Source organism: Stegastes partitus, unplaced genomic scaffold (genome assembly GCF_000690725.1).
Source record: "Stegastes partitus isolate 25-593 unplaced genomic scaffold, Stegastes_partitus-1.0.2 Scaffold1560, whole genome shotgun sequence".
NCBI classification, from domain to species: Eukaryota; Metazoa; Chordata; class Actinopteri; family Pomacentridae; genus Stegastes; species Stegastes partitus.
This window is the reverse complement of record NW_007579291.1, coordinates 18,248-40,836: the sequence shown is the minus strand read 5'-3', so window position 1 is coordinate 40,836 and position 22,589 is coordinate 18,248. Positions and strand designations below refer to the sequence as shown.

General features: G+C 43.3%; 1 protein-coding gene across 1 annotated transcript in view; it reads left to right on the top strand.

Moving 5' to 3' along the window:
* Nucleotides 1-22,589, top strand: part of cep131 (centrosomal protein 131) — a 28,972-nt gene that overhangs the window by 2,306 nt on the left and 4,077 nt on the right. Inside the window, exons 2-28 of the mRNA XM_008300567.1 lie at nt 15-211; nt 387-481; nt 2,520-2,631; nt 3,773-3,900; nt 4,296-4,400; nt 5,526-5,705; nt 5,794-5,911; nt 6,021-6,137; nt 6,646-6,838; nt 7,323-7,417; nt 7,511-7,639; nt 7,736-7,928; nt 8,055-8,149; nt 8,251-8,430; nt 8,513-8,704; nt 9,188-9,325; nt 9,412-9,537; nt 11,018-11,134; nt 11,325-11,354; nt 11,718-11,820; nt 14,080-14,281; nt 16,091-16,198; nt 16,893-17,010; nt 17,097-17,171; nt 18,129-18,271; nt 19,479-19,656; nt 19,840-20,036. Coding sequence (XP_008298789.1) covers nt 26-211; nt 387-481; nt 2,520-2,631; nt 3,773-3,900; nt 4,296-4,400; nt 5,526-5,705; nt 5,794-5,911; nt 6,021-6,137; nt 6,646-6,838; nt 7,323-7,417; nt 7,511-7,639; nt 7,736-7,928; nt 8,055-8,149; nt 8,251-8,430; nt 8,513-8,704; nt 9,188-9,325; nt 9,412-9,537; nt 11,018-11,134; nt 11,325-11,354; nt 11,718-11,820; nt 14,080-14,281; nt 16,091-16,198; nt 16,893-17,010; nt 17,097-17,171; nt 18,129-18,271; nt 19,479-19,656; nt 19,840-20,036 — 3,653 coding nt within the window. The 5' untranslated portion in view covers nt 15-25. The remainder of the gene's footprint in view (nt 1-14; nt 212-386; nt 482-2,519; nt 2,632-3,772; nt 3,901-4,295; nt 4,401-5,525; nt 5,706-5,793; nt 5,912-6,020; nt 6,138-6,645; nt 6,839-7,322; nt 7,418-7,510; nt 7,640-7,735; nt 7,929-8,054; nt 8,150-8,250; nt 8,431-8,512; nt 8,705-9,187; nt 9,326-9,411; nt 9,538-11,017; nt 11,135-11,324; nt 11,355-11,717; nt 11,821-14,079; nt 14,282-16,090; nt 16,199-16,892; nt 17,011-17,096; nt 17,172-18,128; nt 18,272-19,478; nt 19,657-19,839; nt 20,037-22,589) is intronic.

Sequence of the window (22,589 nt, the reverse complement as noted above, 5' to 3'; positions counted from 1 at the left end):
TTACTCTTTTCCAGGTTTTCAAAGGATGCATACGACACGCAGCCCTTCATCCATCCCCACAGGTGTGTCAGGAGATGCCCTGGACCTCAGCTTATCAGGCTCCCAGCTTTCCATGTCCAAACGGCCGAGCAGCGCCTCGCCAGGGAAGTACTTCTCTCGGTCTGTGTCGGTCTCCGTGGCGAGTGACAGCAGAGGAAAACGCAACACTTTGGTGAGTAACCGTTCGCAGCTGCTGATAATTTATAGGATAATCAGATCAAGATGATTGAATGAGACAATCAGCATTGTCCTCTTGGTTGCTTGTTTCAGAATTCTCCACAAAACCGGCTGCGTAATGTTCCCAAACTTAACTTCTAATTCATTTATATTTAAATTTAAATCCACAGGGCGACGCCAGCTTCGGTAGCTCCCGCTCCATCAAGAACCTGAGGCGCTCCAACAGCACCACTCAGGTTAACCAGCAGGCCAACATCAGTTTAAGGTGACAACACACACTTTTATACACACCTGTTGAGCCAATCACAGTTTTTATGTTTACAGATATTTCAGAATTAGAAGTTAGAATCTGTCTGCTCCTTCAGATTCAGCAGACAGATGAGTTCAGGTCAAAAACTGCTTTTTTTTTTTTTAGTTAAGACTTTTAGCTAACATAAAGCCTTATCTTCCACCCAAAGATCTGAAGAAGTTGTTCATGCTTTTATCACCACGTGGTTAGACTATTGTGATTCTTTAAAATACAGGTGCCTCTCTGTTTGCACGAAAAGGAAAACTTCACCAGCTAGCACCAGTGCTTACCTCCCTCCACTGTCTTCTCGACCATTCCAGGATTGATTTTCAGATTTTCTTTGTTTTTAAAGTTTTTAAATGAGTTACACCATCACACCCAGTTAGGACACTGAGGTCGACCAATCAGATGCTCCTGGATGTTCTGAGATCCAGCTCAAAAATAGAGACAATTAAGACTTCAGAAAGTTTTACTAATTACTGCTGCTTCTTTTTGTCATTTGATTCAGCTTCACACCCTTGTCTTCATCTCTTATCTTGTAGTCGTCTTATTGTTTAATTCGATTTGTCTTTTAGTCATTGTGTTTTACTGCTTTAACTGTACAGTACTTTGGTTTAATTCTCTGGCTCGAACCTATTTTTCCTCATTTTCTTATCGCTGACATTGACGCGCTAACGTGTATACAGAACAGTATGTGCTGATACATGAACCCTGCAAAGCCTCAGGCAGGACTTGCTCTTTGGTTCTCAATTAGATCATTAAGTGACCTTTACAGTAACGCACACGCTCCTGAGATATGAAGGACGTGTTTTTGGAAATGACAGAAAAGAATGCGTTTGTTTCAGATAATGAAGCGGCACTTGTGTTACCAGAAACTATCCCTGCAGCTCAGACTCTTTAAACCAGAGCGCCTCTCTTTAAGCGAGCAACAGCTGGCAGCCCTGAAGCTTCGCCGGCTCGGACAATGGGAATTGTGGCGTGCCGGCTCCTGCATGATAAAGAGTGGAGGGAAGCCGGGTGGCTGTTGCTGGGGTCGCGGGGTGCAGGGACTCGCTTTGTCCCATGCCGGAGGGGGAGGGCCGGGACCTTTCGGGTCAGGTTACCCCCTGCACCAGGAGCCAGTGAAAGGAGAAGTGTGTGTGCGAGCTCTGGTTCTATTGTCCGGCAGCTGCCACCGTCCCTCCTCCTCCCTCTGCCTCCTGAGGATGCAGAGCTGAGGGGCTTTAAATTTAAAGACACTCTAAATACCCCCAGTGCCCCCTCTAAGTCCCCTGCAGTCTTTTAGGCCTGTCATCAGGTCACTCACCACCCCTCTCCCTCTCCACTGCTTCCTCCCGTCTGAGCATCACTCACTTGTAAGGCATAAAGTGGAGGAATGTGCTGCCTGAATAGTGTTGTCAGATTGCTTTTCATTGAGCCAGCTGGCTTCACTCCCCCCTCCTCTGAAGACACACACGTTCATTTATATACTTACACAGACAGAAACACCCTCCACAGATACCAGCAGAGGCCCAACCAGACAGGAGGTCACCCTACATCTGTGCTCACGATGGAGCGAAGGGCTATTTGGAGGCCCAGCGACTGGCCGCCGGGATCAACATATGCATGCATTTACATGGAATCCATAACGGAGTTCCCCTTCGCAGAGAGTCAGCTGCTGGATTCCAGAGCTTGGGGGTGTGAGAGGAGGGGACCAGTCTCTGCAGCTGTCATTACAACATTTAATCACAAAAGCTGCCACTAAAAGCCACGACGCGAGGTTCTGCTTTTGTGTCTAGTTTTTTACTTGTGTGTCGTGCGCTGCTAAGCCCCTTGTTGTGTGAAAATTGAACCCACAAACTGCCTTCGCCCACATTTAATAACAGATTTAAAATAGCTTTCACGGCTTACAGCTCTCACGTTAAAGAGCGAGTTTGAACAAATTGAAAAGAAAAAAAAAAAGTTTTCTCACACTCCTGTGCAGACAGTTTGGATTTGAGATGACTGTCTTGGTGCTGGTTTGTGTGTTCTCCAGTCAGGACCAGAGCGAGGACTACTTGGCCCTGTTTGACAGCAGCTCCGATGGACGCAAGAAGCTGGCGAGCCTCAGCAAGACCTCACCGGACAGAACCACATGGAACATCCTGGTATTTACTCTGATATCTATTTTAATATACGTCCCAATAGCGTTGTAGTCAACCAAAGAAAATCTGAAGTCAAACTTGCTCGTTCTGATCGACTATGGGGAAAAAAATATTCTGAGATCAAAATTGATAACCTGATTCCAGCACAGCAAACGAATAGTCAGCTATTCGGCTGTTCAGGTCCAACCCTACTGTTCGCAGCGTATTAAATCATTTCAGCCTGGTTGTTTTATGGTAATCAGATTGGGAGCGAACAACTGCACATATTCATATGATTTCTGAAAATAGCACCATATCAAGTGATGATTCCAGCACAAGAAGTGTTCAGGAATATAACACAGAACAGTCGGCAGCTGTTTTTTTATAGGATCTGACATGTTGGTTGTTGTGATGCACAAACTGCTGTTGGCAAAGTTTAAACACAACTTTTAGGGCAAAGTGCTGCCACACTGACAACTTCTTTCGCATGGTGTCAGTTAGTTTTAGAGACGATTCTGAGTAAATGGTTAGTTAAATAAGTTAGATCTAGTGGTTCTCGGGAGGTTGCACCAAAGTTGTGAAAACGCGGGGGTGTTCAGAGGTAGCCTGTTCCTCCCACTGCTGAAAATAATGGCATAATACTGGAAGTCTGTTGCTGTTTTCCTCACAGGGCTCCTCACTGTCATCATTTTTTGAGTGTTTGCAAATTCAGATGGTATGTGTGCGGGTCCTTGATGATCATTAGGCTGTTTTGATGCCCCTCCAGCCAACACGGGTAGTTACTGTGTGAGCTATTATGTTAGAAAGCAGTACTTTGTCCTCCCCAATGGTGCAGTCGCTCTCTCCTTGCCTGCCACGTGAAACCGTCCATTTCGCTGTTCCTGTGTTCCAATGATGAAACAGTCTATAGGTGATTATTTTACACAGTGAAAGCACAAATCCTGCCCTATTCCGCTTTTATGGAAGCAACACCAGAGATTGTCAATCAATGAGAATTTTGTCGGATGCTAAGTGGCTGAAGTGTGCGGCCAATTTCAGAAATAAAGATGGAGAATTTCACCATGTTTACCAACTGTGTTTCCTCCTTTCCAAACATTAATATGATAAAAGATGTTAGTTTCAGGGTGTTTACATGAGTATAAGTGTTTGTTTTCCCTGTTTTCAGGACGACCAGCCCAGAGCCTTCCCCCTGCACTCGAGCTCCCGCAGCACCGGTAGCGTGGACTCTCCCACCGGCCTGAAGAAAAGAGAGCCTGGCATCGCTCTGGCTGCCACCTTCACCGCCAACAACAGGTGGGCAGCGTCTCTCACGTCCACACACAAACACACAATAGTCCAGGTGTCTGCTTGCACTGCTGCATTCTGGATTTCCAGCTGCTCCTCATGTTTCATACCTGTTGATCACAGCAGCTGATAATAGCTGCAGGAATTTCCACCCACACAGAGTTTCAAGAGTTTCTCCTCCATGGAAATAGTCAGAAAAATCTGTGTGAGCTGAGATTGTAACATGGTAAGAATCTGTGTCAAAGCATGTTCAGTGTCGGTTACTGTGACTGCCGGAGGAGCTGAAGTGGAAGAAAAGTAGCAGTGACATTGTCAGTGCTTCACACAGACACTTGAGTTTAGCCCAGTTTATGATTCATATCTGCCCACTGGAGAGTCTCATTGTTCCCCTTTCTTTTTCTTAGGAGCAACAAGGGAGCTGTGGGGAACTCTGTCACCACCATCTTACACAACAACTATTCTGAGAAGCCGCTCACACCGAAGAGCTCCAACCAGAAGCCGTCCTTCAAGTATGTCCTGAAATGATCACAATCTCTTCTTGGCATGGAGTCAGGGACCAGTCCTGCTTATTATTTATATCGGTACAGGTACAAACCTATACTCAATATCAGGATATCAGCATATTCCGTTAACCCTCTGGACCCCAGCCACATTTTTACTCGCTGTGGGCTATTTTATTTTTTTTTTTTTTTACTACGATGCAAACTCCCGCACGCCTGTGGAAACAGCACAACCATGAAGAAGGAAAGAGAACTCAGGAATGTCTCCTGTGCAGGGCGACTCAGTTTGCAGTGCCATAAATCGGAAAAAAAAAGACAAATGAATCCTGAATTTCTTCAATTATTTGTTTTGCAGAAGAAAAAAATGGAATTAACATGCACAGGATGGGAGAAAAAAAACTACAAATATGTTACTATTTACAACCTCTACAAACTCTGCACATTAACTGTAGAAAGATGTTCCACCATGCTGGATGGATCCTTCAACAACTTGCGTCTCTGTGTGTCTGAGTCATGCTGCATTTATTTCATTGATCCAGTGTGTTTTATTTTGCTCTCGGTCTCTCTGTCGTCTCCTCTCTGCTCTGTGGAAACACTGCCTGCAGTTCAACTAAAAAGTCCCTGAATGTTTTACTATTGACACAACTGAGTCAGTCACGGTGTCTCAGTTGTGCTCAGGAGCTCAGAATCTTTGTTTTTTGTTTTTACAGAATCTGGTGCAAATGTTTTTTTTGTTTTTTTGTGGGGAATTTTAAAATGTGACACGTAAAATGAAGTGATTAATGAAGCTTAGATTTGAATCATTTTCCAGAGAAAACTGCATGATAACTGTTTAATCGCACAAAGTTGAAAATCTGCTCATTTCTGTTTTACATATTCTGGCTCCGATAAACGGTGTCATTTTGATGATTTTTAAAAAGTAGCATGCATTTAAATCGACAGCTGGGTTTTGGGGTTAAGAGGGTTTCAAAGGTTTTTTTTTTTTTTTTTTGGTTTTGGGGTTAAGAGGGTTTCAAAGGTTTTTTTGTTTTTTTTTTAAATGTACATCAACAAAACAACCATCTCAATCAACTTCTGATGTTTCAGGACCATGCATTAGGTTTCTCTGATTTTCTTATGATATTTGTCTCTCAGTAACATCCTGAAGGCCACAGCCAATGACGAGGTGTCGCTGGAAAATGGTTCCCTCACCAAATCCCAGAAGAATTTCTCCTCAGCGTCCTCCACCTCCAACAACAAGTCTCCAGTGTCGGCTCAGCGCGGAAGTCCAGTCCTGCCTCGGAGGAGGGAGGTCACGGAGGAGGAGGCTGAAAGGTCAGACATGCCGAACAGTGTTTCCACAGTTCTGCTGTTGTTGCTGTTGTGTTCTGTGGCTCACAGCCGTCCTCTTGTGTCTCTGAAGGTTCATTCAGCAGGTGAACCAGGCAGCAGTCACTATTCAGCGCTGGTACAGACGCCATGCCAAGAGACAGCACACGAACCAGACAGTGCTTAAACGCATCCTTGCCAGTAAAAGAAAGGTATCTGTCTGCCTCCAGGCTGCCTTACTGGTTCCCTTTTATTCTCCATTGTCTTAACCAGTTTCATCTTTCTACTGCACCAACGCTGTCTGTGTTTTTCCTTTGGTAGGAGTGGGAGGAGAGAACAGAGGAGGACAGTCGCCTGGAGCAGCAGCAGAAGAAAGACGAAGACAGAAAACGGATTCGTGAGGAGAAAGCTCGACTGGCCCGCCTCGCTGCCATCCAGGTGCCCAACTCTAATTCCATAAAGTTTGGAGACTTACAAGGGCACATATTGATAAAAATGGTCAAAACAGGTTCTCAAATAGCTTCACTGTTCGTCTCTAATATGTGTGACACCGAATCCAACCCCTCCCAGAATGCAACTCTTCTTTTCAACCCACATCTTTGTAATCATGTGCCCAGTCTGTAGCACAGGCTTTCTTATAGCAAGTTCAGTGGCTCTCTGACAAATCGTTTTTGGACTGATATGAAAAGATGAGCAGAGCCAGGCCACTCGAAACTCTTCTGAAGCTGAAACACTGATTAACTCCAGGTTTTTGAGGTTTTTTGGATTCAAATCTACTTTGTTAAATGGTGAACTGTCATGTAAACTCTATGACCCCAAGAGATGGAGCATAGTTTCATCAACAACAACAAATTATAACGTGTTAACATTTGGATAAGGACTGCGGATGCCTTTCCTTGTTTGTAGTGATATATAACCTTGGTCTCCCTCTGATGGTTTGTTGCAGGAGCTGCAGCAGAAAAGAGCACAGCGGGCTGCAGAGGTGCATCATGCAGCTGAGGTGGAGCTGGAAAGCCTCAGGCAGGCTGGTGTGGTGGGACGAAAGAAGCCGCCCAAGATTTCTGTGACCAACAAAAGTCCGGCCTCACCGAGCAACAACAGCCCAATGTCTCCGGCAGACATCAAAACTAAGAACACAGGTCCGTGCTGTGCTGTTTTAACCAACTGTTCACCACTGTATCACCAACTGTTTTGATAATCCATCAAACGTTTTTTTAAGTAAGCCTAAATTATGTTTTTGCAGCTTCTTGCAAATATTTTTTTGGTTTCCTTCTTCCTCTGTGACAGTAAACTGAAGATCTTTGGCTGTGGGAAACACTGGTCGACATTTTTCACCATTTTCCTAAATTTTATTGGCCAAACAACTCATCAATTAATTGAAAAAATGTTAGACAGATCAATCAACGATTAAAAAAAAAAGAAAATCGAATTTGTGCATAAAAATATGACATCGAAAGTTATCTAGAAAAGGTTTGTATGAATCACTGTCTACTCATATAGGCTTCATCACAACGTCATGTAGCATTTTATATCCTCTTATGGTTGCCAGTAGAGCATTAAATCACACATGGATTATATAGCCTGATTCTAATAGGTGTGTTGATTAATTATGTGTTTCCACAGACTCCAATTTGAATATTGTGGCTGACGTAGGTGAGCTGAGCTTCCAAGCCATTTCTCCAGCTTTTTCCAGCCACAGGGGCTCTCAGTGTTCACAGGTAAATAACTCTTCACCTTTAGTTGTCACAGCTTTGCTCTTCAGGCTTATTTCCTGGCAGTTATAAAGCTCTTTTTTTGCTTTTCCCTTGTAGGAGCAGGAGGGTAGAGCAGATGAGGACGTTTCTCTGGAGCAGCAGCATCAGGAAAGTGACAGGAAACTGATCCGTAAAGAGAAAGCTCGTCTGGCCCGCCTCGCTGCCGCCCAGGTCAACTCATCCGATGTACGTACCGTTTGTTTAGCCTTTAAACAGTGTTTCTGAGTTTTAAATAATGGTATTCCCTGTCTTTTGTCTCCCTCTGGTGGTGTGGTGTTGCAGGGGCTGCAGCAGAAAAGAGCAACCCGGGCTGCAGAGGTGCATCATGCAGCGGAGGTGGACCTGGAAAACCTGAGGCCAGCTGCTGTGGTGGGACGTAAGAAGCCCCTCAGGATTCCCCAGACCAACAAAAGTCCAGCCTCACTGAGCAACAACAGCCTGATGTCACCGACAGACACCAAAACTAAGAACACAGGTCTGTCCTGTGTGTCTGTCGTAGAAGCTTGCTCCTACTGTGCTGCCTTATTGAACACCAAAACCATCTTCACGTCAACTTATGGCCGCTGTGTCATGTTTATAACGTGAGCATGTGTTTCCACAGACTCCAATTTGAATGTCGTGGCTGATTTAGGTGAGCTGAGCTTCAGAGCTGTTTCTCCAGCTTTGTCCAATCGCAGAGGCTCGCAGTGTTCCCAGGTGAGTAGCTGCACTCATTCAGAATTACTCATCAGAAATTGTTTGTAATTATTCTTGTGTGTGGTCAAACTTCAAGCATGTTTGTCACCTCTGTGCTCCAGGAGATCCTGCAGAGGTCAGTGAGTGTGGAGGACCAGCGGCAGGGAGCTCTGTCCAGCAGGGCTCAGTCCAAAACCACCCTGAACGAGCTGCTGGACACCCTGAAGCTGCTGGAGGAGGAGCCAGAGAGGCTGTCGGAGCCAAAGTGCTACCGCAAAGAGAAATATTCCTGGATAGACGAGGTCAGGATTCATTTCTTAGTTGTGCAACCTTTGTAAGTATTCAGAAAGAAGCGGTCATGACTGTACTTTGGTCTCATTAAAGGACGGGGACTCCAACTCTCTGACCACCGACAACCTGGAGCGTCACGGCCAGCTGAGCCACCATCCGGCGCTGCCAGACGGGGGCGCTCTGCTTTCCGAGGCCAAGCTGCAGAGCATCATGAGCTTCCTGGATGAGATGGAGAAGTCTGAGCAGGAGAGACCACGCTCGGTCACCTCAGGATCGCACAGAGAGGTCAGATGCTGGAGGGTTTATCATGTAGCTGGACTTTCATGTGCCAAATAACACTTGTTTTTATTAGGTCAAGACAACCAGCTGTCTTTTCTTTTAATTCAGATAGTGGAGTAAATATTGTGATTGTGTGGATCATTTAGCTAAACCAGAAATTTGCTGAGTTCCAGAAAAGACTAGAGCGGAAGAACAGCAATGTTGAAAAGCAAGACCAGACATTTCCTTAACTGCATAACAGCTTCTAGGTCAGCCACACCTTTAATCTTTAATAGTTTCGACAGCATTTCCAAAAGTTTCTGTTTTAGGGTCCTAAATCTTTGCAGTTTTGTGGCACTAGGCCAACATAGCAGAGGTTAAAATGAATGCGTATGAGAGTGGATGTAGCCCATGTGAGTCCTATTGTTGCTGTCGAGTTTCCAGATTATTGCCACAATGCAGAAAGGTGACACGCTGACAGGTTAATTCATGATTCCTGTTTGTTTTCAGGCCGTGCTGTCCGAGGAGGAGCTGGTCGGCGTCGAACAGGCGTCTGCCACCGCCGCCGAAGTCACCGGCTCCATGATGAGAATCAAAATGGAGCTGGAGGAGAAAAAACGCACCGTCAACATGCTGCAGACGGCGCTGGTGGGAGAAGACACACGCATATGTCGCTGTTTGTAACCCTGTTAGATGCTGCAGATTACTTACAGCTCTGTTTGTCTGTCCATCAGGCCCAGCAGAGGGAGCTGACAGTGAGACATGTGAAGGAGACCGAGAAGGAGCTGAGCAGGAACTTCCAGCTCCAGAAGGAACAGTATGAAGCCACCATCCAGAGACACCTCACCTTTATCGATCAGGTACACATTAGGAATGCTAATAATGTTTTATCTGATTAGAAAATATTACCGATAAGGCAGAGGGTGAGGCACATGATGTCAGAAAATGTGTTGTCGATCAGCTGTAGTACCTGGCTGCACCACCAGATGGAGCCCCTTACTGCTTAATGAGATGGTAGACTGCAGCTAGTTTGTGTTTAATGCTGTAGCCACCTGAGGAGGTGTGTTGGGAAGCAGAAGCATTGTGGGGGATTAGCTTGCAACTGACCACCATGACAAATAACCCTTTTCCACCAAACCGGTTCCAGTGCTAGTTCCGTGCTAGTGCCTGACTTAGCACCCGTTCTTTGTGTTTCCACCGCCTAAGCACCGGCTCCAGGCTCCCAAAACTGGTGCTTAGCAAGCACCAACTCTTTGCTGGGCCAGAGCTAAGCACCGAGTATGTCAGGGGCTGGGGGCCGAGTTATCGTGACCACCGAGACAGATGACTGAATGTGACACACAAGCAGTGATTTGTGTCGTTTTTCACCACGATGTCCCTGGTCCGATCACAGATGTACTGGAATGAGTCCAGGGACACACAGAAGTTTTGCACACACTGTGTCCAACCAGCAGCACCATAGTGGTGGAAAGCAGGACTCTTATAACTTCGGTGTACTGCAGTATTTCCGCTTAGAAATGCGGTCTTCTCATGAAAAATGGAGCTCACCTATGTGCGCTGTTGACTCCGCTCATAGAAAAGACCGCATGAGAAAAAAATCAGCCGCTTTTGTCTTGGACAAGTCTGACATTAGAACGCCCGGTTTACTCTTTTCAAAGTCATTTTTGGGCGCACACCTGTCTGATCACCACAGCCACCAACAGCAGCTGCTGCAGCCTGCTATGTGGGGCGTTCGGGGAACATGAGTATATTGTAGCGTCTGTCGATAAGAAAATGTTCAGCAAGTCATGTGTTTTGCCTGTGACAAGGTGGGAAGTGGAAACAAATGAGAAAGTTGCTCACACTAGTGATAAAGTTAATCTGGAGTCCTGTGTGAACTTCCGTGTGGCACAAGCATTCTTTGGTAAACGGCTACGTATGCAGTGACGTATGGCGTGGCTCTAACTTGGCTCCTTGCCAATGGAAAAGCAAATAGGTTCTTAGATTGGAACCAATGAAGCACTGGCCCTAGCTCCAGCACGGAACTAGCACCTGGTGCTTCTTGGTGGAAAAGGGGTAAAAGTCTTCAGTGGAGATTAATGGGTTCTTTCTAAATCTCTCATATTCAAGACTAGTAATACTTATAGTAAGGGCTGTGTTTGTATAGCGCTTTGTGAAAACTGTACAACAAGACAAATGTCGAAATAGGAAACAAATTCAACAAATAAATAAAATATGTGCCATCGCTAAAAAAGATGTTCCGTCTCTCTCTCTGGACTAATATATGCTAAGTTTCTTCTTCTCTGATGTAAAATATGTTCTGTCTTTCTTTCTCTGGCCTAATATATGTTCCATCTTCAGCTCATCAACGATAAAAAGGCCCTGAGCGAGCGCTGCGAAGGAGTGGTCGGAGAGCTGAAGCAGGTGGACCAGAAGTACACCAAGAAGATTGCACAAATGCAGGAGCAACATGAAATGGTGAGACGGCTCAGAGAAACGTACACTTCTGAGAACTCCCACTTCTCTGCCTCTGCTTTGCATCTGGTCTGACTGTATCTGGCTTTTCTTGCAGTGCTGCTTTTGTTTAACTTTCTTTTCTCTCTTTCCCCCCTCCCTTATCTCTCCACTCTCCATCTTGGTCTTCATATCTATTTTTTCCCGCTTTCAGGTGTGGCAAATTCTCGGTCCCTTGTGCGAGGTAACTTTTTTTTCCCTCCTCTAACTCGGTCAACTTTGGCGCAATCATCTCCCTCATTCTACCAATCATTTTTCATTTCATTTGTCTGTCCCTCACCACTTCTCTTGGACAGTCTGTCTGCATGTGAGTCTCTTCAGTCTTTTTTCATTTATTTTTACATTTAGATATGAAGCTTTATGCTATTAGGTTAATTGTGTCGCTCATACATTTATCCAGTTTTCGTGAAAAGTGACCTAAAAGTAGCTCCTTTGTGTCTAATAAGACAAATGCTGTACTGCTGCTGTAAAAAAGGTCCTCATCACTTTAATGTCACTTCAGTGCGACACCATGATTCACCCTTTTTCCTCTCGACTCCCTCCGCAGGAGATCAAGAAGTTAAAAGACCTTATGAGCGCCACAGAGAAGATCCGCCGGGAGAAATGGATTGATGAGAAAACCAAGAAAATCAAAGAGATCACAGTCAAAGGTAGTGTATACAGTGTCAGCGTTGTGTGGAAATCTGATATATATTTGCTCAAGTTCTGATAAAGCAAATAAGGGCAGGGTGAGCAACACTCCCTGCTTAAGGGTGACATTCCCTGTCTTGTCTCATCAAGGACGCTTTTGTTCTCATCATGTCTGGGTGTTGCGCATAATGTCACTTCCATGTTACTGATGTGTAACTGCAAGTGTCAGTTGACAGATTAAAGTTCTCTGCAAATATTTCAGTAAGCAAACACCTTTGTAGCCAAACTACAGTTTCTAAGTTTCCTGCACCTCTATGGGAACAGAACAACGATAAAGAGGGAGAGAGAACTCAGACATGTCTTCAGTGCAGTGTGACACAGAAAGGAGATTTTTTGATTATTTATTTTATTATAATTCTGCAAACTGGTATCAACATGTACATTTTTCCAGATGACCACAGGTGTTGATAAAACTGGAAAAATGCTGTACATACTATAGATATTTTTGCTATTTATGGTTTTAAAACCTTAAGAAACTCAGGGTTTTTCACACAACTTTTTCCTTACAGAACCGCATGTCACACATGATACATTCACAGACCATTGGGAATTTGAAAATCCAACTATTCTTTCTGTTTATACATTTACCTACTCTGGTAAATGTTGTAATATTGGTGAGTTTAACATTTTTTTGAGGAGAACACATGCCTTTCAAAGTCGTTTTTGTGGGTTTAGAGAATCAAGTTAACAAAACAACACTATTTCGGCCTCCTAAATATGTAAATTTCTTATTTTTTCTGGTCTCACTTTACTGTAAATGTAATGTTTTGTGGGTTTAGACTATTAGTTTGACAAATTAAGACATGTTGTGTTGTGGCCAAATGATCACTGGGTCATGAAACCAGTAGTTCATTGCAGCCTGACATTATTGACTTCTCCTCGTTATGGTTTAACCCTTTTTAATATGCTTGGCAGAAACGGGTTGCGCCGAAGACTTTGTTAGACAACAAAACATCAGCTGCTGCAGGGCTCCAGACCAACTTTTTTTACTGGTGCGACCAAATAAGAAAGAAACCTCCCACCCTGGCACAGACAAACACCTCACTTCTCCAACATCTGCTTATAAATGGACACTTAATTTACAGACGTTCCCCAAACGCCTCACAGTACAGGCTGCCGTAGATGCTGTTAGGTAGCTGCAGCACCCTCAGACAGGTGTGTGGCCACAAGCTACTTTAAGAGGAATAACCGAAAAGGGCGTTCTAATGTCAGATTTGTCCAAGATGACACCAAATAATTTAGTTCTACACGTGCCATTTTCTCCGCTCATAGAAAACAGCACATTTCACGAGAAGAGCATTTATAAATACTACAGTCGATCGTGCTCATGTAACGAAGCTAAAATCATTACCACTACGGCGCTAGCCATCGCTTTTTTCCGTCACCAGTTCAGTCTGTATGTTCCTGCCTGCATCTGACCATCAGGTGTCTGAGTCAGATCTTTCTCTGTCTGCCTCCTCGTTCCTCATTTTCTTCTTAAATAATCAGCCACAGATCACTTTATGTTTTTAACACACAGGAACTAAACGGCTTGTTTTAGACTGACAGAGTCACTGGAGTTACAAAAGCACCACTTTTCACCACTGTGGTAAACGCAGTAGCTTGAGCCCTGTGCTGACTGTTTAGTGAAATCGACAACATGTATTTGGATGATTCAGCTGAAGCTTCTTTTCAGTGCTCGTAATGACCTGGTGCGTCCTTTGACTTTCCGGCAGCTTAACATGGCAACAACCTCAAAGATCCATCGGTTTCTATTATATGCAGCAAAGTGTTTCTTTTATGGACACTGGACTTGTACAATGAACCAAGTAATGTTATCTCAGCAGATGTACTAAATAGTTTTTGAGGTTTGCATAAGGTCAAAGTAGACAAAGAGGTGCTGTTCTATATTGTTGTTCCAGTATTTATTGTGATGAGCTGGTTCTAGCAGCTGTCAGCCAGTACTGATGAGGTGTTCGTACAGTCACAGAGGCAGAAGCTGTGTTTTTTTTAATCACTTCTCTGGTTTACTTCCTCGTGTTTTCACCAGTATATGTGGGCTGAAAATAGAGCTGCCTATCTGGAGTTTAAGTCAAGAATGTCCAGAATGGTAAAGAAAACATGAATCATAGTCGTTTTTCTGCCAGCAAATAGTTTCTCGTGAGCCGTAAACATTGTGCAGGCCCTGACCAGCCACAGAGCATGAACCTTGGTCTTTGTTCCCCCCCCCTCTCCTTCAGGTCTGGAGCCAGAGATTCAGAAGCTGATATCGAAGCACAAACAAGAACTGAAGAAGCTGCGAACGCTTCACGAGGCGGAGCTGCTGCAGGCAGACGACCGGGCCGCCCAGCGCTACGTCCGGCAGTGTGAGGAGCTCCGGCAGCAGCTGGAGAAGGAGAAGGAGGAGCAGTGCCAGAGAGAGAGAGATCTGGCCAAACAGAGGTACCATGTCCCTCTAATGCAACAGTCCCTCTGCACAGAAACATGTACACCGCATATCAAATCAAGTTTATTGTCATTTTGCTGTACATACACAGTAGTACAGGCAAGATGAGAGAGAGAGAGAGAGAGAGAGAGAGAGCATTTCTTCAGGATCCAGTGACTTAAAACAATTTTAAAAGAAGTGTTTGCATATCTGGATCAGCAGTTCACACAGTTTATGGAGAGGGTGTGAGGAGTCCCTGACAATGTTCAGTGCCCTGCACCTGTACTACACCTAATATGTATCCTGACCTGACATTCTGTGATAAGTGTATATTTTGTGAAGTGCAGCAAATGTCACGTAGAGCTGCATCCGAATTATTATTGTCATTGTTTAATAATCTGTCGGTTATTTCCTTGATTAATGGATTAGTTGTTCTGGTAGTTTAATCGTAGCAACTGGACTTGCTTGAGTTCCTTGAAGACGTTCCACTTCTGATCCAAGAGGCTTCATCAGGTCAGACTGACTCGTTGGAAGTTCCACATACTGATATCCTTAAGGAGCAATTAACACTTGAGTTTTGGTTTTAATTGGGGGTTTGTCGGTCCTGCCCCTTGTTATGTGAGTCGTTAGCGCTCCCTCCTGCCACAAAGGGCTTTGTTAAGGTCTTTTGTGGCTAGGTGTGGATGTGGTTTCATCATCCTGGGGAGAGTTTTTAGGACTGAACTGTAAACAGGTAACTGTAGTGCAGTTACTATGGTTCATCTACCAGAATATCCATGACCTGGATGACTGAGAATGTTCACAGACACAATCGATTAGTTGTTTCAACTATGAAATATCAGAAAATGGTGAAAAATGTGGATAACTTTTGTCCCAAAGCCAGAGATAACAAATGTCCTGTTTTATCCACAACCCAAAGATACTCAGTTTGCTGTCATAGAGGATGAAACCATAAGATATTCACATTTCACAGAATTTAGACTGTTTTCTTAAAAAACTTCTCAAATGGATCAATACGTTTGCAAACAAGAGTCATGACTATCTCAGTTATTTGTCAGCTTGTAAATTAATCAGCAGTTATTCTGATATTTGTTTAATCAGTTGGAGTAAGTCATGATTTCTTCCTTTTGAGTTTTTTGTGTGTGTTTGAAAGTGTTGGCAAACCTTTATTAGGCACATCCCACAAAATAAAATGTAAAATCCAATAAACTTGAAAGATTTTCATGTCACACCAAGTTTCTCCGGCTAATATGGATCTACTGTGTCACAGGGTAAATATTCACACGTTAGAAAAGTTCAATTCAAAAGTTACTCAAACCAATTCAAAATTAATTATCAAAATAGTTGCAGATTCATCAAATACATGACAACGTTATATAAATGCAACACACAATAGTATAGATTAAGATAAATGGTTGCAGCTCGAATGCCAGCTCGCAGCAGCCAGACTCACGTTTTCCAGTCAGAAAAACAAAAAACTGAACAGGAGTAAAGAACTCAGATGCCTGTGGTGAATTTCATGCATTAAAACCATGAAGGTGGTTTCAGTCGTTGCAGTTTATTCAGCAGTTTCTTTGTGGCTGTTTGTGGAAGTGTTGAATTCATGGTGCCTTTCCTGCAAAGAGAGACCGAGAAAGCTTCTGGTTTGAGGAATGGTCTGGCTCCGTTTGCAGCGACACACTGTTAGAATTAATGAGTCTAACAGATGCTCGCAGCAGCTTAATGAGACACTTGTTTGCTCACTCCGTCAGTGTGTAGTAAATACTGTTCATGTGACCGGTGGCTGCCTGTGTACTGTCACACTCAGTTGTGTTTGTGTCTGTCAGATATGAGAAGCAGCTTCAGGAGGAGGAATTGTCACTGCAGCAGCAGAGGAGACGTCTCTACAAGGAGGTGGCCGACGAGAAGGAGAGGATGGCTCAGCTGGCCGCAAGGTGAGCTCAGGGAGACATCGGACACCGTGATAACAGGATATTCCAGTAGTCCACGATAGTGCTCCGAATAAGAGGCTGAATCAGTGGAAAAACCCTGCAGGTGTTCAGTCCAGTGTTGTGGTTTGTTTTTAGTTCAGTGACGCAGCTTAGAGAAGTACAGTAAACGAAGCTCCTCAGATGTTCCGGTTGTTCCTGTGTGCAATCAACCAATTAATCAAACTTTATCGAAATTGCACTATTTAAACAAATAAAATGAAGTTCAAAAAGCTTGGTGGTTTTTAGATGTTTAAAACAGATTTAGAGACTAGCAAATGTTAAAATGTGTACAAGAGTGTTTGTTCTTGGAAATCTGTCTGTCTTGTTGGGAATATAAAATACATGGATCCCTTAGAGATGTTTTTGCTCAGATGTTATTACAGCTGCTCAAGTGACTGTTGAGTGTCGTTTAAAGCAACAAAAACAGTCTGAGACAGTGGAAACTAAACTGTGTGTGCATTTGGATGAACGCTGTTGACAGGAACACAAGATACTTTGACGTCTTAATAACAGCAGCCTGTCATTTGCTTAAATTCGATCCCACATTGATGTTACTGAGTGTAGGATGCATTTCCAAGAATAGCTTTAGTGTTGCCTAAAAATCCTCAACGATAAATCAACAGCATTTTTACAGGTGATTGTTGTGTTTGTGTCGCAGGCAACGCGGTGAGCTGGAGGATCTGCGGCGGCAGCTGGAGGAGAACAGCTCTCTGGCCGGACGAGCTCTCAGAGAAGAGCTGGACAAAACCCGAGAGGAGCAGGAGAGGAGACACCAGGTGATGAGTGTGAACACAGCAGAGCAGCTTCGGATGGACTCCAAAACAGAACTGGAGCTCACGTTGTGTCTCATTTGTGTGATTAGGTGGAGATGAAGGCACTACAAGAACGTCTTAACATCGAAAAGCAGACTTGGGAAGAAAACTACAAGAAGAAGGAGGTGTGTGAACGAGTCTATACAGCCATTGTGGACTTGTTTTGTACTATATCTGTTCTCACCTGTTCTTCTTTTGTCCCCTGTGAAGTGTAACAAACCTCTAAATACTGTGTAAACATAAAGTATTGTGCCTGTAGACGTGCAGGCATCTGGGTCACCCACTCATTCAGCTTTGCAGGAGACTCTTAAGAGTTCCAGTTTTCTTTGTGCAGCCATTTCAAAAACAGGAAAAGAACAGGAACTGAACTTCTCTGCCAAAAATGGTCTTTTTGTAGCAACACAGGCAGGTGGCAGGTTTCCAGCTCGGTCGGGGAAAAATGCTGTAATTGTTACACCTAAAAAAAAAAAAAAAAAGCCACACTTTGCTGCGTCATTGGTAAATGTGATACTGTATGCAATATGGAAAATAACAAAGTTCGTCCAGATTCTCAAAGGAGAAGCACAAACATAACAGCTTTTATAGTGAGCCGAAAACTCAGGAAATGGTTTTCGTTGGACCGTATACGTGATCAGTTTTCCACACCATATAGGAAATGCTGAGTCCAGCTTTCCAAAGACAAAAATCCTCCTTCGATGGACTTTTCTTCTTTTCTTAGAACTTTATGTAACCTGCACACGAGCATGTCGAGCTACATGGAAGTCACTTTGCTGACAAGAAATGATTAACCCAAAACATGCAAATCAGTGGTTAATGTAGAAATAAATGGTAAAGAGTTTGAAGTTTAGTTTGTTTTCGCAGCTCTCTACAATTGGCCTTCACCTTCCAACTTTCACCTAAATGTCACTCAGATAAACTCTTCTGGGTATGAATGACACACGCAGTCAGTCGGACTTGCAGGACAACATGTTAATCAGGGAAGAGACAACTTTTATTGTGCAGGAATGACAGTAAATGATTAACTGTTAACGGCATGAAGGCAGATGTACGTTAACTGAGGTGTGTTTTATTGTGTTCTGCAGGAGGCGTGGATGCTGAGCCGCGAGCGACAGCTCAAAGAAGAGCTGCGGCGGGATCGCGACAAAGAGATCGAACTCGCCATCTGGACGCTGGAGGAGGAGACCAGCAAGGACAAGGAGGAGTGTGAGAGGGCAGCTGACAGCAGGTGTGTGTTCACCGGATCCTGCTGTTTGACACTGAACAAGATAATGGAGAGTGTGACAACCACACCGCACTGACCGTTCGGTATAAACCTCTGTTTTAAAGTCAGTTTTAATCATTGTAATTATTCTTATTGACGTGCAAACACACCATCCGCAGACAAGACTGATCTGTTTACCATCAAGTATAAAGTAGACCAGTTACCTGAAGTTATATTTGCCTTAAATGACGCATTAAAGCCAGAACAAGTTAAACTAGGTAACGCTGGTTTCCTCTTCTGCTTGACAGGATTCTGTTTGCAAATGAGAACTGGTTCTCAAACATTTTTACCTGCATACGTACATAAAAATAAATATAAGTAAATAAAAGTCTATGATGTATTTTAAGGTGTGTTTTTGAAGGAGGGCATTAGCTTTGTAGAAAACCTTTTTTTTTTTTACCTTGTTAAAACAAAGTCAGTGTGCATAACAGGAAATGGAAAGACCTTTGCTATATAAGTTTCATAACTTTTTCTAATTTTCTCTTGTTTATTTAGAGATTTGTCCTTTACAGTGTCTTCTTGTTTTTGCACAGCCTTGAGGTTCAGCCACTTTGCATTTCACTGCACATGCTGCACAAGCATGTGACCAACAAAACATCTTGAATCTTGAATCCAGATGTAGCAAACATTTAACTCACATGACTGTTCAGATAGATTTCTTTTTTGTTTGTTTTCTTCAGACATGATAGAATAATGACAACTTCACCGACTGAAAACAATGTCTAAAGACTTTTTCTTCATTTCTTTCTAGTAGATGGACAAAGTTTTATTAGTTTTTCCTTATTCCACGTGAAACACGCACTCAAGAAAACTTCAACATTGGTGAACGTTGTGTACCAAATGTTTTACACTAATGGATGCACAATGTCCAGAGTATATGAACAACATGTGAAGTGTCCCAATATTTATCTCTCTGTGACATTTTCAAACCAAACTGGAAGCTGTTAGCCTTTATTAGTGGGTATTTCATATTAAAGCCTGCTAGTTACACCCCTACACCTTTCCACAAACGCTGTAGATATCCACAGTCGCAGGTCTCACAAGACAAATGTTGGCGTTAAAGATGAATTAACTTTAGGCAGGTTCTGAAATTGTGCTGCATTTTTGGGATGTGCACATTCTTCCACACAAGTCTGCATCAACACCAACCTGCCGTGCACTCGGTTTGCAGGGTGAAACGAGTTAGAGAAAAGTACGAAGCCGAGCTGAGGGAGCTGGAGCGCTCCGAGAGGACGTCCGTGGAGAAACAACAGGAGCTGAGGAAGCAGCAGGTGGAGACGGAGGGAGAACTGATCAGACTTCAGGCTCTGCTCAGACAGAAGGAGCAGGAGATTGAGGACGTCACACAGGTAAGAAGCAAAACGTTCTCATTCAGACGATTAGAAATGACTTGTTACTTTTCCCTTTCTGTGCACCACAAAACATCAAGTCATCACAGGCTTCTTTCCATCAGCATGATTTGTTTTAAAAGATGGAAAACAGACACTCAAAAGTACAGATTCCGTTTTAATTTGCCCGACTTCTCTGCTCAGACCAGGGACAAGCTGGCCGACGAGCGCCGCAGCCTGGCCGAGGTGATCCGGCAGGAGTTCGCCGACCGCTTGGTGGCGACGGAGGAGGAGAACCGCAGGATGAAGGTGGAGGTGTCGGAGGTCCGAGCGAGGCTGAGGCTGGAGGTGGAGAGGGTCACCAGGGAGAAGGAGGAGGAGCTGGCCGAAGTCCACCAGCGGTAAGACGGATGAAACATTTGTCCTGTTTGGTCACATAGTTTCCAAACCTGACAAGCTTGAGGTTAAAACGCTGAAGTAAAAGCACACGTCTAACTGCTTTGTAAGAGTACAAATTGAACTTTCAAGTGTGACAATATGTTGCTTTAATTGTAGAAGCAGATCTTGTATGTTTGTCTGCAAACTGAAGGTAAAGAGATGACGGTGAGATGGACGTGTCTGAACGTTATGAAGCCAAAACTTCACAAAAGCTCTCCATAAATCAGCGTCTCTAAACAGTCAGGACCCCTGTGTGTGTGTCAGGCCGTGGATTTAGGTCAACGCTTAATAAGCTTTGTTGGGGGCCAGCTGGCTCCTCACACATCGGCTCTGTTAAAGGTGCAAAAAAGGAGCGTTGGCACACAAGTTCAAAGTGCAGTTCAAACTTAATAAATGGTGGAAACTTAAGCGCACCGCTGGCCGTCTGCCACTTCGTAAGAAAGGAGAAATATGAGGAAGCTGTGAGCGAATTCTGAAGAAGCCCTGGTTAATGTCAACACAAAGTTCAGTGTGGCTCTAAAACTTGTGGAACTCCTGAAAATAAGATTGATAACTTAGTTAACACACAGTATTTCTTCTGTATGTTATTGCTGAATGTAGAGCTGCAACAATTGATCAATTATTCGGTTTAAGTAATATTTTAAGAAAAAGATAAGCCAAAATTGTCTGATTCTGGCTTCTGGTCACACATTATTAAAGAGCAAATTACTATTACTGACGGGTTCTGATGGTTTTTGTTTTTTTACAGTCAGCATGTAAATTAATATTTTTTTTCTGTGGTTTTACGAGTTAGAATCTGTGCTTTAACAACAAATAGGAAAAATGTTTACACTAGCAATTCATTGTTTAGAATTTTTCTAGTAGTAACATTACTTTTTGCCAGTTTAACTACAGTAAAAATGGTCTACTTTCATGGTCAAACATTGTACCACTGTCAGGGCCCAGCAGGAAACATAACCGTTTCTTGGATGTGAATATTTTGTGGTGACACTAAGCTGAACATCACCAGTTTCTTGGCATTTTATAGACCAAACAACTAACTTAACTAACCACGACGTCACCAGTGACGTCTTGCACTGATGCAGGTGTAGCTGTCAGCATTAGTTCACAGACACAGTATTGTGTTGAAACAGGAACTCTCCTTTCTGTTGTCGAACCTGCGCTGCATCATAGACCGTATGACGTCGTGCAGCAAGTATGCAGCAACTTATCTAAAATGCCTACTTCAAGAAACCTCCCAGTCTGTGGCTCCTGTGGTCCTGTGTCCACTGGTTCTTACTGAAGAAATAAATATGTAGTTTTTTTTTCCCCTAAAAATGTGAAACAAAACATTAGTCACACACGGGTACAGTGTGTGTTTTAGGGACTATTTTGAGCAGCGGATGAATCCACATTTCTAGTGAGTATTTCCAGTTGCAGGGTGTTTGAGTCTAAATAAATTAGACTGTGTTGTAGCCCAACTGTGAAACTCACTGATGTTATTTTTGCTATATATATATACACATCTCTTCCTGCTTCAACCTGTTTGCAGTTTTCCTGTTTCACTTACTTGCGTCTCAACAATAGAAACAGGTGCTCTTACTCTTCTGCTCTTCCCATTAAGGCTTATTTGGGACCTTAAAACAAAGTGTGCTCACACTGGACTTATAAATGTGATCAATTTGCATCAAATTTGGTTGAATTTGTCTTTTTCCATTTTGAATATTTCCAAATCATACTAATCTTCCCTGTGTTGGTGAAACAGCACCGAGCTGCTTTCTAGTGATAAATTTTTTACTTGCTGCTAAAACAGCCTGCAGCAGCTTTGAAATGCAAGCAAATGGTGTCAAAGTTCTGGGATGTTAGAGTCTCTTATGAACTCCATTCAGGACGAACTTACAATATATGAAAATGATTTGCGTCCTTTACGTCTCTCTTGTGTTTTTGTACTTTTCATGGTGTGGGATCCTTAAATATCTTAGAATATTTTTCCAGCAGTGTTCTTTCCAACTGCTAAAAACTGCAGATTTCCACCCAGATCTCCTCAGAAAACCCCACTCTGGCTTCTGTTTCCTATTTTTATTAAACATACAAGATGTTTTCCGTTTAGCAGCTGAGAGAGCTGATCTGTGTTAATGTTTTCTGGACAACAGTGAAGCTGTACAGCACAGAGGATCAAGACGTCAGGCTTTGATGCACGACAGTAATTATTACTTATTACTGGGACAAATTCTTTGCTGTTTTTTTTTTTTTTTTAATGATTCGTAACGAAAAGCCTGGAATATAAACTGTGCATTTCTAGAAGTTAAAGGCTGAGCTTAAACCGTAATGGAAATTACACAGCAGTCCCAAGACAGAGTGTCTTCATATATTTAGGAAAACAACCAGTAACAGTATTAATCCTCTAAATCCAGGCAGTTTCTGGGCGATTTTTGCTCCCGCTGCATTTTTCCTCACTGTGGGATCATTTTTCACTGCAGTATAAAGTCATGAACTCATTGGAAACGGAACCAACATGAAGAAGGAGCGAGAACTCG